Here is a 14,747-nt window from a genome sequence, read left to right as displayed (position 1 = left end):
TGCCTTCTCTGAGGCTCGAACTCAGGACCTTCAGATTATGAGACTGACGCGCTGCCCGCTGCGCTAAGAAGGCACCTGCCCGGCGGGCCGCTCGGCCTCTCCATCCGGTCCAGCCCCGGCACCCGAGGCACACCCCGGACCCGGGAGGTCCTGCCCGCTGTCGTGCGGCCCTCCGCGGACACTGTGTCCCCGGCAGGTCACAGTGACCGATCCGAGTCCCCGGGGTTTACCCTCGAGGAAAGAAACCGCCCCGAGCGGCGCCGCCACAGGGCTGATTTCACCCCAGCCCCACGTCGGCCCCGCGTGGGACCAGGGCGCGCACCCTCCCCACCCCCCGACCCCCGCGGGACCTCCGGACCGCGGGCCCCGCGCCTGCCCCGCACACCTGCCCCCTGCCCCCTGCCCCCGGGCGGCCGCGACCCCCGTCCCCGACGTCCAGGCAGCAGGTGAGGCGGGACCTCCGAGGACGGGGAAGGAGCCGCGGGGTCGGCCCCGGAAGACCACCGGCCACGCGGACCGCGTCCTGACTCAGTGCAGGCCTCCCACGTGCCATCTGGCAGCCCAGGAAACGATTCGCTTGGTTTTCCTGCGAGTAGAAGTTCCTGATTGGAAGGGCTTCGTGGAAGGGCTTCGTGATGTGCGAAACGGGATGACGTCTAACGGGAGTGTTGACGCCACCGAACCCTGGACACAAGACGGCCGCGGGTGCTCGGGAGGGACGAGGGTAGTGACAGTGAGCTCCCCTGGGACGTGCTCTTCGAAGCCACTTGCCTGAAGTGACACACGTCTCTCCATCACTTCTGTGCGCACGTTAGTGTCGTGTCCACGGTGTAGATGGGCAGTGGCCCGGGCCTGGGCGGGAGGGGGGCGGGGGTGCACGCTGCGGCGCTGGGGCTCTAAGCGGCGCCCGCCCCCCGTGCGGACTCCGCCCCCCGTGCGGACCCCGCGGGGTGTGCGGTGTTCTGGCCCCGGGGGTCGTGGGAGGGGGAGAACCCCGGGGAAGGATCGCGGGGCGGAGAGGGGGGGAGGGAGGTTTCTCACCACCCGCAGGATCCACGAGCGGCAGGCGTGCGGTAGCGTGGCCGAGCGGTCTAAGGCGCTGGATTAAGGCTCCAGTCTCTTCGGGGGCGTGGGTTCGAATCCCACCGCTGCCAGCCTTTATATTGTGAGCAGACCTTAGAAAAAAGTCTGGCTGCCGATTATTTATATGTAATGAAAGGTCATGAGGTTCACACGGAAGTGAGACCTCCACCAGCCACACCGAGCTCCCTAAACGGCAGGTGCGCGGTACCAGGGGAGCGGTCGTGAGACCCGACCTGGGGTGGCACTTTTGTTGAGTCTGGCCTCCCCCAGATGTTACTAAACCGTCTTCCTATAGCGCCTGGGAAGGTCCTGGTTCCCCGCCAGCCTGTCGCGCAGTGAGAGCATCACCACTGCCACGTGTGTCCTGCTAGTCCCCTGATACTGTCATGGGTTCCTTACACATATTAAGCCATCTAATATTCTCAATAATACACGAGGAGATTTACATTAGAGATGCAAGGAGAGAAGGAGACTAAAGTTAGGACCAGGAAACCCCGTGCCTGTAGGTGGATTCAGGACGCAGTGACTGTAGTAGACTGAAAAATACCCCTCCCTCCCCATTCCTGGAAGCTGTAAATATCACCTTATATGGCAAAAAGTTGAAATGGGGAAATTATCCTGGATGGTTCAGGCGGACCTTAACTGCCTCACAACTGTCCAAGAGAGAGGGGGAAAGAAAAAGGGTATGGATACGAGGCCGAGACAAGCCACTGGGACCTTGTGGGCGCCTTGATTTCCCCCCAGTAACACTGACGCTGGGACTTGTGGCCTCGGGCGCTGAGAGGAAACACCTGTAGCTTCAAGCTGCTGAGCCGGTGGTAACCTGTCGCAGTGAGCCTGGGACTCTAAATCAGTGTGCGTCAATGCTAAGCAACACCAGCCCAAACAATTGTTTTTGTTAGTTTCTTTGATTGCCAGCCCGACAGGTGCAAAGTGGGGTTTCGCTGCAGTTCTGTAGCTGCATTTTTGCATTTCTCTTAAGAATAATATTACTTATTATAATCTTATAATTATTAAAAGATTAATAATATTTCCATGTTTCACAGCCATTTGTTTTTCCTTTTTCATGAACTCAGTGTCTATACCCTTTGCACGTCTTTCCTGTGAGTCGGAATGTACTTGCTGAGGTATAGAAGTTACTTACATTAGGAAAATTAACTTCACAACACAACTTACACAATTCCCCACCATTTGTTCATTTGATTTTTCACTTCGCTTATGCAATTTCTTTGAGGGGATGACGGAGTATCTAAGCAGAATATGGCTTTAATATAGTGAGTTATGTCACTTTCATTGTTTCTGAATTTTTTGCAAAAATTAGTTTTCTACACCAAAATCATAAAAATGTCTCCCTTGGCAGTGCTAATAATTATATTTCTGGTCCCCCCCCCTTCTAAAACTTATATCTACTTGGAATCTTTTATTATTGCAGGTGGTGTATTGATGTAAGCTTTGTTTTCCCAAATAACTACTCAACACCATACGCTGAACAATCCCTCCTGCTCTGTTTACTTAGTTACCACTGTTATCATACTCTAATGTATATATTTGCCGCTCCCTCCTTTGGACTTTTTATTTGCTATACCAATCACTGTCACTACCCTCGTCCCTCCCGAACACCCGCGGCCGTCTTGTGTCCAGGGTTCGGTGGCGTCAACACTCCCGTTAGACGTCATCCCGTTTCGCACATCACGAAGCCCTTCCACGAAGCCCTTCCAATCAGGAACTTCTACTCGCAGGAAAACCAAGCGAATCGTTTCCTGGGCTGCCAGATGGCACGTGGGAGGCCTGCACTGAGTCAGGACGCGGTCCGCGTGGCCGGTGGTCTTCCGGGGCCGACCCCGCGGCTCCTTCCCCGTCCTCGGAGGTCCCGCCGCACCTGCTGCCTGGACGTCGGGGACGGGGGTCGCGGCCGCCCGGGGGCAGGGGGCAGGTGTGCGGGGCAGGCGCGGGGCCCGCGGTCCGGAGGTCCCGCGGGGGTCGGGGGGTGGGGAGGGTGCGCGCCCTGGTCCCACGCGGGGCCGACGTGGGGCTGGGGTGAAATCAGCCCTGTGGCGGCGCCGCTCGGGGCGGTTTCTTTCCTCGAGGGTAAACCCCGGGGACTCGGATCGGTCACTGTGACCTGCCGGGGACACAGTGTCCGCGGAGGGCCGCACGACAGCGGGCAGGACCTCCCGGGTCCGGGGTGTGCCTCGGGTGCCGGGGCTGGACCGGATGGAGAGGCCGAGAGGCCCGCCGGGCAGGTGCCTTCTTAGCGCAGCGGGCAGCGCGTCAGTCTCATAATCTGAAGGTCCTGAGTTCGAGCCTCAGAGAAGGCACGCGACTTTTGTCCCCTCCCCACGCCTTGTGGACCAAGAAGCCAGGCCACTACCGCGTCTCAAGCAAGACCCGTGACTCACTCCCGTCCTCCACGCCCCTTTTACCGTGCTCACAGGTTTGGAGGTTGGGAAGCAGGAGATCCCGGGGAGGGGGAGGGGGCGGGGAGACGCTATGGCACCTAACAACCTGCCCCCTGCTCCCCAAAGCCTTCCACGGGTCCCCCAGGACAAAACACGCACCCGGCCCAGTCTCCCCAGATCTCAACTCATTTCAGCGTCAACTCGTCTAAGTAGCCCAGTTACGAAGGGTGTGTGAGCGGTGGCTCTACGTGTGAGCGATTCTGGACACAATTCCTCCCCGTTTGCAAATGTGCGAAATTCACAGGCTATCTGCTCCCCCAAATGCAGCGGTGGGACAGGCGTAGATAACCGTGGTAGACACTCCCCCTGCAAAGGCAAGCCCTGGAGGGAAGAAGGAGGCACCAGTCCTGAGCAAGTTCAAAATGAAGTTCCCCAGTCCCTTTTGGATCTATTTCTGGACTCTATTCTGTTCCATTCTATTTTCCCACCAACACCACACTGTCTTGATCACTATGGCTTTCTAGTAAATCCGAGGACAGGTAGTGACAGTCCTCGAAATCTGTTCTTCAGTTTTGTGTTGGTTATTCTGAGCCATTTGTCTCAACTTTAGAATCGGTTTGTCAATATTCTAAGTAACTTGCTGGAGTTTGGATTGGTATTTCCTTGAATCTATCAGTCAGGCTGTGTTGAGTCTCGGGTCTGCGGTCCGGGTAGACAGCAGGGAAATGTTTTCAAGGTCTGCAGGTGGAAGTCACAGGGGATCCCTCCCCATCCCTGCCTCCCCCCCAGGGGAGCTGCACTCGGGGTTGTGTTTGCCCGACTGGCGGAGGGGGGGGGGAGGAGGGGAAGGAAGGGAGGGAGAGAAGTTTGGGGAGGGAGGGAGAAAAACAAAGACCCGGAGTTTAGGGCCAGGATCCTTTGGAATTCGGTGCGGATGTCACGCGGGGCAGAGTCCCCACGCGGTCTGGGCGCGTCCTCCCACGCCGGTCCCTGCCTCCCGGTCTCCCGCCCTCCGCCCCTCACCTCCGGGTGTCCAGGACCCCTGCCCGCAGACATCCCCCCAGTCCCAGACCCCACCCCGGTCAGTCGTGGAGCCTTTCCGGGGGCGCAGCGAGACCAGGTGCCAGCTTGTGCGCCTGGCTCTCGGCGCCCTGGGTGCGACCTTGGGGAGGGGGTGCGGGCCATCACTGGGGTGCGACCTCGGGTGCGGGATGCGGGCCACCGAGAGGGATGCGACCTCGGGGGGGGGGGGGGCGGGTCACTGCAGGGAGGTGCGACCTCGAGGGCGTGGGTCAGGTCACCGTGGGGTGCGACGTCGGGGAGGCGGGGGGAGGGGGCGGGTCACGGCTGGGTGAGACTTGGGGGGCGGGAGGGGCGGGTCACGGGTTGGTGCGACCTCGGGGGTTGGGGCGGATCACCGCGGGGGATGCGACCTCGGGGGGTGGTGCTAGAGGGGAGAAGGCGTCCCCGTTGCCCGCGGAAGACGCCCCTCCCTCTCAGGCGGCCGGGGCCGCGCGGGGTGGGCGGAGCAGCGTTCGCCGGAACCGTAAAGCCCCAGGAGGGCCGACCCGGACCCAGGAACCAGCTGGGGCGCCGGGGGCCTCTCCGCCTCCCCTTCGCCTCCAGCGGGGCACCTGCGCGGGTCCCGGCAGCGCCCTCCGCGCGGGCGGCGTGGATTGGAGACGCGGCATGCCTCGCTTGGCCGAGGTCCACACCCCGGCATCCCGCTCCCAGCTCCTGACCCTCCCTGCAAGTGACTGCTTGCGCAGTGCAGGTGCCGGGTGCCCGGGCGGCGCTCCGAGAGTCCTGCGTGAAGCTCCTTTGTTAGAGACCCCAACTTCGCACGTTCGAAGGTGGAGTCCACGTTACAGAAGAGGCGCAGCCCCCGCAAGGTGTGATTTTGGAAGACGTCATCCCGCTTGGGGGTTACGGGGGATGGCGTCGACTTACTGAGGGCTAGCCTCGGCCCGAGAGAGGCGCTGTGGGTTATCCTTGGACCGAACGAAGCGCTGGGAGGCCTAACAGGGCAGAGGCGCGGAGCGTGTCCGCTTCCCACCGGGTCCTGCACCTGCACCTGCTCGGGCGGGAACGTTTAGTCTGAGAGTGAGGGCAGACCCAGCACCGACCCCGCCGTGCGCGCAGGCCCCATGGCTTAGTTGGTTAAAGCGCCTGTCTTGTAAACAGGAGATCCTGGGTTCGAGTCCCAGTGGGGCCTCGGCTTTTCTGTTGTTGATCCATTAACCCCTTCTGTTCCTTGTTCTGCACTGTATTTAGTGTTTCTATAAATTCTGACACAGCCACTCATAAAGCACTTGTGACTGTGAAATTCTCACTCTCAAGGGAAAGTGATGTTCCTTTATGATCAAAGTGATAACAACTGTAAGAGAGGGAATCAATAGAAATGGGCCTCCGGTGACTCTCAGAGGCGAGAAACACAGAAATCGGCAACTCCCTACTTTGCCGAAGCTCCTCCGTGTCCTCGCTGTTTGGGGGGGAGGGACGTGGTGAGGGGGGGGGGGTACAATATAAATGTTCCCAACTCTTAAAACCTTTTTCCGAACTCCCACAGAATTCATTAGTGATTCTAGAAAACCCAGCATGGTATGTTTTACATGTGATTTTCCAAATACTACTAAATTATAAAATAGTAATTTATATTTTCTTATGTGTCTTCAGTCTTCAAGGGAGGCTTTTAGTCCCCAAGGAACTAAACAAATTGGCCCCACGGGAAACTAAACTTCAGTTCTGCAGTTCAAAACGCAGAACGATCCTACAACACAGTGATTGCCAAGCTGGGTATGCACTGGAGTCACCTAGGGAACTTGTTAAAACAGTTTCTTGGGACTCATCCCCAGAGGTTTTAATTTGGTGAAGAACCCAGCTGTGTTTACTTTTAGCAATTACCTTTGCAAAACTCCAGCTTATAATATTACAGACAGAGCTGAACCCAGAGGGAGGTGGCTGTATGCCCTTCACATTTTCGTGCTGGTTCACGAACATCCACTTACCCTCCTATCATCAAGTTCGAATTGTGGGACGTCTACAATATTCCAGGTGTTTCCAGACCCACCCTCTCTTAACCCACCAATCCTGTCGAACACGTGTAATAAATAGCTCTTTGTCAATGAGAAAACAGCCTCGATGATGTTCACAGACACATAGTTAAGGACAAAGTTCAATGTCAAACCCAAGCCTGTCTGTCTGATTCTAGAACCCATGCTTTTCTCATGATACATGTCTTCTATTTTATTAGAGTCAATAATGAAGTCTTTGGTCACAGAACTGAACAAAGTTAAGTGACTGGGACTGATCTCAAACCTAGTCCAATGGGTTTGGGAGCAGGAGATAACTCTGGTGTTTGTTTGTTTGTTTGTTTGTTTGAGAAAATTCTTGCCCAGTGAACGACTGCTCAACTCATGTTTGAATCATGGAAGAGGAAAATGTAAAACAAAACCTCAGGAAATGATGTAAGAAGTTCTCCATGAGGAATGAGCAGGCCCGGTGAACAAACCGGGCCCGTCTCCTAGGATCTATCTTCTTTTGCCCTGGACAAGCTCTCCTCATCCCCTGCTTCTTTTGATTTAAACATAGCGTATTAGTCAGCTGGGGCTGCTGTAACAAAATATCACAGACTGGGTGGTTTAAACAAGAGAAGTTTATCTTCTCGTGGTTCTGGAGGCTAAAAGTCCAAGATCAAGGTGCCATCAGAGTGGTTTTCTGGTGAGGCCTCTCCTCCACCTTGTAGACATCAGCCTTCCTGCTGAATCCTCACATGGCTTTTCAAGGGGAGAGAGAGACAGTGAGACACTGTGATCGATCTGGTAGCTCTTTGCCTTCTTATCAGGACACCAGTCTTATTAAGGGCACCACCCTTATGACCTCGGTTCATCTTAATTAATTCCTTAAAGACCCTATCCCCAAATATAGGCACATTAGGGGTTTCAGCCCATAACAAGCAGGAGAGGGAGAACTGTGTGGCTGAGCTCTGAGTAACAGCTTCGTCATGACGGCATCTAAGAGCCGCTAAAGTGTTACCTGCTGGAAAGGGAGCTTTGTGGATGTGAAGAAAGTGTTGAGAAAAAAAGTGTTGTCATATAGTTAGCAAGGATTTGGCCTTTAAAGCACTTTTTAAATTGCTTTTTCTGTTCTGCCTGGTCCTGAGGAGTGACCTGGTCTGACATATTCTCCCATATCATAATGGAGGTAGCTGGAAATTGTCCCAGCCTTTGTAGGAAATAAAAGGAAGACTTAATTTGGTTAACACCGTCCTGAAGCCAGCTGAGAAAGACATGAGCCTTGTCTCCAAGGAACCTCCAATATGGTTGAAAAGACCAAATAAACACATACCCTAAACACTACAGACATCAGAAAACCAATGCTTACTCATGACATTTGCAAAGAATTCACTTGGTGTCTGAATTCTGGAAATGTGTGAGCCTTGGGTACGTTGGACAAATTACACCTTTTTAAGCTTCAAGTTCCTCAGCTATAAAATTAGGACATTAGGGGCGCCTGGGTGGCTCAGTTGGTTAAGTGTCCACCTTTGGCTCAGGTCATGATCTCGTGGTTTGTGAGTTCAAGCCCTGCGTTGGGCTCTGGGCTGACAGCTCAGAGCCTGAAGCCTGCTTCGGATTCTGTGTCTCCGTCTCTCTCTCTCTCTCTCTCTCTCTCTGTCCCTCCCCTGCTTGTACTCTGTCTCTCTCTCTCTCTCAAAAGAAAATAAACATTAAAAAATAAAATAAAATGAGAACATTCATAGTGCCCATCTCAAGGAGTTGTTAGAAGCATTGTATGAGAACATTCGTGTAAAGTGTCTAGGATATATGAAGTTACTATCATCATCATCATTAGTGCAATATATGCTTTCTGCAAATTGTTGGGGTAAATCCTACTCCCCCTTGCTATTATGATGGGACTAATGAGTGGAGGCAGTGATGCCCTCTATAATCATAACCCAAACTGTAAATGAAAGATGGATGCTGTTTCTCCAGGGAGATTCACTTGCCAGGGATGGGCCCCGCCCCGCCCCCAGGGGCCACTGGCATAATGGGTGAGAACTGGCTTTATATGCCTTTGAACCAGACTTGGAACCCAGGCCTCAGGAAACACATTCACCCTACCTGCCGCATCAAGACCCTTAGTGGCTCTTACTGAAGCCGAATCGTGCTTGCTTCCCTCTCCCAGGACTTTTGGGATCCAACCCGTTTGCAATCTTTCTCCTGACTAAAAGCTTCTATAGCTAAAGACACCCGCTTAATACAAGTTCAAATGAGAAGAGGTATGTTCTGGTGATGTCTCTTTCTAGTCACACCAGCCAAGAGGGAAATGGGTATTGTTCAGTTTTATTTTGTTTTGAGACAGAAAGTGAAGGTTCCAAACTGTGAACAAGATCAAGCATGGTGAGGCGACCCCATGAGCTAAATGAATTCTCATTCTGCCAGACCAATGGCTAGCGTGTATCCACCGCAGTCCAGAATTATGTGCAAAAGATCCCATTGTCTAGGAGACAGGAGGAAAGAGAGCAGGTGTCACTAAAAATCAGTTCTCTAAAGGCCGATACTCTGAAGATAAATGTGAAGATCAAACGTTGTGAACAATGACCAATAAGCCAAAGTATTGAGGATTTTTGGTGGGGGAGGGGGTGCTGTGGGATCTTGTTTTATTCTTTTCCTCTGCCATTTCACATGCAGATGTAGGAACTTCCTGGCAAATGTAGTTTATTATGTTCTCTGTTTTGTGTTTTTAATTTATTTTTGACAGAGAGAGAGAGAGAAAGAGCATGAGTAAGGGGGGCAGAGAGAGAGGGAGACAGAATCTGAAGCAGGCTCCAGGCTCTGAGCTGTCAGCCCAGAGCCCAACATGGGGCTTGAACCAACGAACAGCGAGATCATGACCTGAGACGAAGTTGCCCACTTAACCGACTGAGCCACCCTGGGTGCCCCTGTCCTCTGTTTTCGGAGACATGTTCCCTTACCACTGCCTCTGCCCTGATATCTGTCCTCGGTGGTGAAATAGCGGCAACAAAGCGTCCTGACCGTAGATTCAGGTGGTTGTGTGACACTTCGTGAATGGCAATTTGGTCAAGTTGACACAGAAGTGACTCGAGAGGCAGAATTCATCCTCTGGACCCTGAGGACCCATTGTTACAGGCCAAGCTTTAAATTTACCTTCTTTTTAGGATGCCTTTTTCGGTTAAATCACATACTCCTATCAATCCTCACATACAAGCCCCATCCTGTTCGTCGCATTCCATTCTCTCAGCACCTCGGACTAACACTTCAGACTTCTCTCCACTGCTTCCTCCGTCTTGCACACATACCTGCTCCTGATCATTTCCTAGCTGACACTCTCAGCCTCTCTCCCTGGGCTCCTCCAGCACATTTCCAACCGGCCCCCCAGTTTCCAGTCTCCTCCCCTCAATCCCTCATTCTGCGGCCCCAGTAAATGTTCGGAGTGCCGCTCCCGTCATTTCACAGCCCTTCTGAAAAAAGTCCTGATTTGCTCAGACCCCTTAACCTCATATTCAAGATTTTCCGTATCCTGGACCCGAGTTATTTCTACAGCCCGGTTTTCCACTGTGCCAGTCTATGCATCCTAGACTGCATCATCAGTGCGTGCTTCCAGTTTTCAAAAAAATGCGTCTCTCTCTAACGCCCTTTGCCATCACTTAGAGATCTCAAGATGCCCTTCCATCCCTTTTCATTTAATTTTCGTTTATGTTCAAAGTTAAGAAATAAAAGAATACTACGAGCTCGCATCGAAAAACCTTCCTCATCACTCCTCACTCTTGATTCCTGTTCGCCTGAGGTAACACATTTTTAATAATTTTGGTGTTTTCTTCTATTCACCCATATTTCCTAATAACCAGCTTTCATTCTATTTGGATTTTTTCACTTTACACATGATTTGTTTATTATTTACTATGAAAAATGAGAAACTTTAACCCTTACATAACAAAGAGAGAGTGAAAGGAAGAGCAAATGAGAGAGAGAAGACAGAGAGAGAGCGCTCCATGCCTCACCCTCCGGGTATTCACACATCACACTGTTTAGTTACAGCAGCATTGAGGGTTTACGCTTTCGTGACTGTGTTAGGTTAGTAACGATGGAATCATGTAATGAACCACAGCTGCTTAAAACTCTCCTCTCAGTTCTATCGCAGATGGTACAAAATTCCTTTTTTAATTTTTATTGTTTTCATTTTTGGAGCTATGCTGTTCGACCCTTGCTGTACTCTAACACGTTCCCAAGACGTCCCATTACTGTTGTTATGGGATTGCCCCTCATCCTAGGTTCCCTGTCTCCTGGGGTCGTCCTATTGTTTTGTTCTCTCCCTTATTTTGAAGGTACATAGCTTCCAATAACTCCCTAAGAAATGGTGCCTGGGAAATGGCATTTGGGGTTTTGTTCATGCCTTCAAATGTCTTCTTCTAACTTCATACTTGATTGCTTGGTTGTGAATAGAATTCTAGGTTAGAAATCATTTCCTTGAGAATTTTAAAATCATCGCCCTTCCCTTCTCACTTCCATGGTTGCTGTTAGGAAGTTCAGTGCCATTTTTTATTTTATTGGACTTCATATGCATATTTTCCCCTCTGGAAGTCTTTGGGATCCTGTCATCCTGATTTATCTGGATGCCACCTATATCCTCATTCCAATTCTTGGAGTCCCGCTCTTTCCTCCTCAGTGCCCTGACTTACGAGAGCCCTGCAGAAAATTTCAACCCACTTTCTGGTACCATTTTCTGTTTCAGTCAAGGTCCCTGGTCGTAAACAAAGATAATGATTCTGATAAGTTAAGCAGAAAGGAGATATTGGAAGAGTGGTAGTTTACAGCATCAACGCAAAAGGAGAAGAACCAAACTTGATCAACAAGCAGAAATGAAGGGAAGCAAGACACAGCCAAGATCCCACTCCAGAAAGACGATGAAGGATATATCCTTTAATGCTGTCACATGGGACATCAGTCAGGGAGGCACCTGCTCTGACAGTCCGTTTCCTCCTCCCCATTCTTTTGCATCATTTTACCAAGATTCAAATCCTGTGTAGAAGAGTCTGACTGACCACATGTAGATCACACGTACCCTTTAGCTCAAGGTTGCTTGGAGAAGAATACACTGCCCACCTTCCAATGGCTTCTTTAATTATACAGAAGAGTCACAACCACTAATGTCCACTAACCTATCACACAGTGCTTTGATTTAGGAAAGAGATAGATAGATAGATAGATAGATATAGATACATATAGATAGAGATAGAGATAGAGATAGATAGATATAGATGATATAGATATAGATAGATTTGAAAGCACTTTTTTTACTGAAAGGGCTTTTCAAATGTTACTTTATAATGTTAATTATAATTATGATATTCATTAATGTTATGATTTATATTGAGCATGTCCCCAATCTGTCTCGCATAAAAGTATATTTTTTCTCATGTCTTCAAAACTTCTGCTAACTTGGGGTTTTAAAATCAACCTTATCTTCCTTGATCTTAGCAGGTGTCTCCCATCAAAATTCAATGAAGCACATGAATGAAAGTTTTCCAGAAGATTTCATTCTTATGGGTTTTACCAAATACCCTCGGTTGGATCTCCCTCTCTTCTTTGCCCTCCTGATTTCCTACACGTTGACACTGTTGGGAAATATTGCTATTATTCTGGTTTCTCAACTAGATTCCCAACTCCAAAGTCCTATGTATTTCTTCCTCACAAACCTCTCCTTTTTGGACCTCTGTTTCACCACCACGACTGTACCCCAAATGCTGTTCAACTTGGGAGGCTCCAACAAGAACATCACTTATATAGGCTGTGTGGTGCAGGCCTATGTATTTCACTGGCTGGGCTGTACTGAATGTGTCCTGCTTGGCATCATGGCCTTAGACCGCTATGTGGCTGTGTGTAAGCCTCTGAGGTACTCTGTAATCATGGACCACAAGCACTGCCAGCAGTTCTCCAGCTCAGCCTGGCTCATTGGTCTGGCAAATTCACTGCTGCAGTCGACACTCACAGTCCAGCTGCCCCTGTGTGGGAATCAGGAGCTAGATCACTTCTTTTGTGAGCTGCCCGGGCTTATTAAGATGGCTTGCACGGACACCACAATCAATGAGGTCACTTTAGCAGTGGTGGCCACCTTTCTGATAATGGGACCCCTCTCCATGATTCTTGTCTCTTACAGTTGTATTGCCCAAGCTGTATTTCGAATCCCTTCTGCTGATAGGAGACTTAAGGCCTTCAACACTTGTTCATCACACTTACTGGTGGTGTCTTTATTTTATGGCCCTGGCATCTACATCTACATGCAGCCCTCAGGGGACAGCCCTCAAGACCTTACCAAAGCTCTGACACTGTTTTACTGTGTTATTACTCCTATGGCCAACCCATTCATCTACACCTTGAGGAACAAGGATGTTAAAGGAGCTTTGAGGAGATTTCTGAGGAGTGCCATTTTGTCCAAAAGAATATGAGAAAATGATGCTTTACTCTGAATTGAAAAGCTCAACAGTAAACTGAAATATATCCTCCTTTAAATATATGTTTCTCCAGAATTGTGCTCAAAAGCCAACTCAAGAAAACCTTCATGTGCTATATTTATCTACACCACTTTTAACACCAGTTATGTTGGTTTATTTCCAACACCAGCCAATTCTCTGACACCAATGGGGTGGCCTACAATTCGATTCAATTCTGATACTAACTACCCAGAGTTAGCATAGACTCCACAACTTAAGGGCTCAGTCCCACAAAAACAGCCTCCACCTTGGATGTCAATCAGAAGTCCAGGCCACCTATACTTATGACCCACAAACTAAGTCAAGGATTTCTACAACCTCCTCAGGTTTGATAATTGGCCAGAACAGTATATAAAACTCAAGGAAACACTTTTCTTACTTTTACCAGTTTGTTACTAAAAAAACAAAACAAAACAAAACAAAACCACCTAGGAAGTGCTGAATGCAAGAGGTGCATGTGGTGAGGCTTGGCAGGAAGGGGTGGTGGGTAGGGTGTCCATTCATTCTCAGAGCATGACACCTCCCAGCACCTCAATGTGTTTACCAGCCTTGAAACTCTCTAAACCCCATTGTTTAGGGGGTTTTATGAAAGCTCCATTACACAAGCACGATTGATTAAATTATTGGTGAGTGATTCAATCTCCAGCCTCTTCCCCTCTGGGGAATCCAAGGAAGGGGCCAGAAATTCCAACCCTCCAATAGAGGTTGTTCCCTCTGGCAACCAGCCCCTTCATCCTGAGGCCATGAATCACGTTACTAGGATAAACTCAAGTATGACTGGAAGGGCTTGTTATGAATAATAAAAGATGCTCCTATCACCCCTATCACTCAGGAAAACACAAGTTCTGTGTCAGGAACTGGGGACAAAGACCAAATATATATTTCTTTTTCTCACACTTTGCTTATGAAAATAAGCACCTTCATAAAAAACACATTTACAACAGGTGTTGTTAATTGCAACAAACTAAATGTGAATCAAAAAGTTGGTATGGTAACTACTTAATTTGGATCTATTCTTCATAGTATAAATTATAACAAATTATATTTGAATCAAAAAGTTAACATTTTAAAAAGCTTTTCATTGGGGCGCCTGGGTGGCGCAGTCGGTTAAGCGTCCGACTTCAGCCAGGTCACGATCTCGCGGTCCGGGAGTTCGAGCCCCGCGTCGGGCTCTGGGCTGATGGCTCAGAGCCTGGAGCCTGTTTCCGATTCTGTGTCTCCCTCTCTCTCTGGCCCTCCCCCGTTCATGCTCTGTCTCTCTCTCTGTCCCAAAAATAAATAAACGTTGAAAAAAAAATTTAAAAAAAAAAAGCTTTTCATTAAAAATAATATATTTTTCTGTCACATTTGTAGAAGGGAATTGAATTTATGACAATTGAATAAATGGAATGTAAGACCAAACAAGATGAATAGAAATGATAAAGATGTGTGTCACAAAATAAACATAAAAAGTGAAGTTGTGGTTTTGAAAGTGTAGCCAATATTATATTTTTTCTATGCAAAATATAATAATTATATAATATATATATTACCCTGCAATCACTAAATAAGCAACAGCTAATAGATAAATATACAGATAGTTTATGTATGGGGAAACATAGGGCAATATATCATTATGTGACAAAACTTGGTCTTACAAACAAATTTTTTAAAATGCAGACAAGGTTGCAAACTGACGTGGGTTCCTGGCTCCTTCTGCTAATACAAGCTGGGAAATGTGATAGGTATATGAAAGAAGTTGATGGGTTTTAGAA

The 14,747-nt window shown here is 49.5% G+C and overlaps 1 protein-coding gene and 4 non-coding genes across 5 annotated transcripts; 4 read left to right on the top strand and 1 right to left on the bottom strand.

The window, feature by feature from the left end:
• On the bottom strand, positions 1-73 carry TRNAM-CAU (transfer RNA methionine (anticodon CAU)). The gene has a single exon. It is a non-coding gene; the product is annotated as a tRNA-Met (tRNA).
• Positions 74-1,072: 999 nt separating this feature from the next.
• TRNAL-AAG (transfer RNA leucine (anticodon AAG)) lies at positions 1,073-1,154 on the top strand. The gene has a single exon. It is a non-coding gene; the product is annotated as a tRNA-Leu (tRNA).
• A 2,174-nt stretch (positions 1,155-3,328) lies between these two features.
• On the top strand, positions 3,329-3,401 carry TRNAM-CAU (transfer RNA methionine (anticodon CAU)). Its single transcript has one exon. It is a non-coding gene; the product is annotated as a tRNA-Met (tRNA).
• A 2,222-nt stretch (positions 3,402-5,623) lies between these two features.
• TRNAT-UGU (transfer RNA threonine (anticodon UGU)) lies at positions 5,624-5,697 on the top strand. Its single transcript has one exon. It is a non-coding gene; the product is annotated as a tRNA-Thr (tRNA).
• Positions 5,698-12,003: 6,306 nt separating this feature from the next.
• On the top strand, positions 12,004-12,948 carry LOC124529246 (olfactory receptor 2B11-like). Its single transcript, XM_047103077.1, has one exon. The coding sequence runs from the start codon at positions 12,004-12,006 to the stop codon at positions 12,946-12,948; it is 945 nt and encodes a 314-aa protein (XP_046959033.1).
• Positions 12,949-14,747: the final 1,799 nt, after the last annotated feature.

Source organism: Lynx rufus, unplaced genomic scaffold (assembly GCF_022079265.1).
Source record: "Lynx rufus isolate CCGP_SWC_20201006 ecotype Redwood Valley unplaced genomic scaffold, mLynRuf1.p SCAF_6, whole genome shotgun sequence".
Taxonomy (NCBI): domain Eukaryota; kingdom Metazoa; phylum Chordata; class Mammalia; order Carnivora; family Felidae; genus Lynx; species Lynx rufus.
The sequence above is the reverse complement of the archived record's forward strand: the minus strand, read 5'-3'. Positions and strand labels throughout refer to the sequence as shown.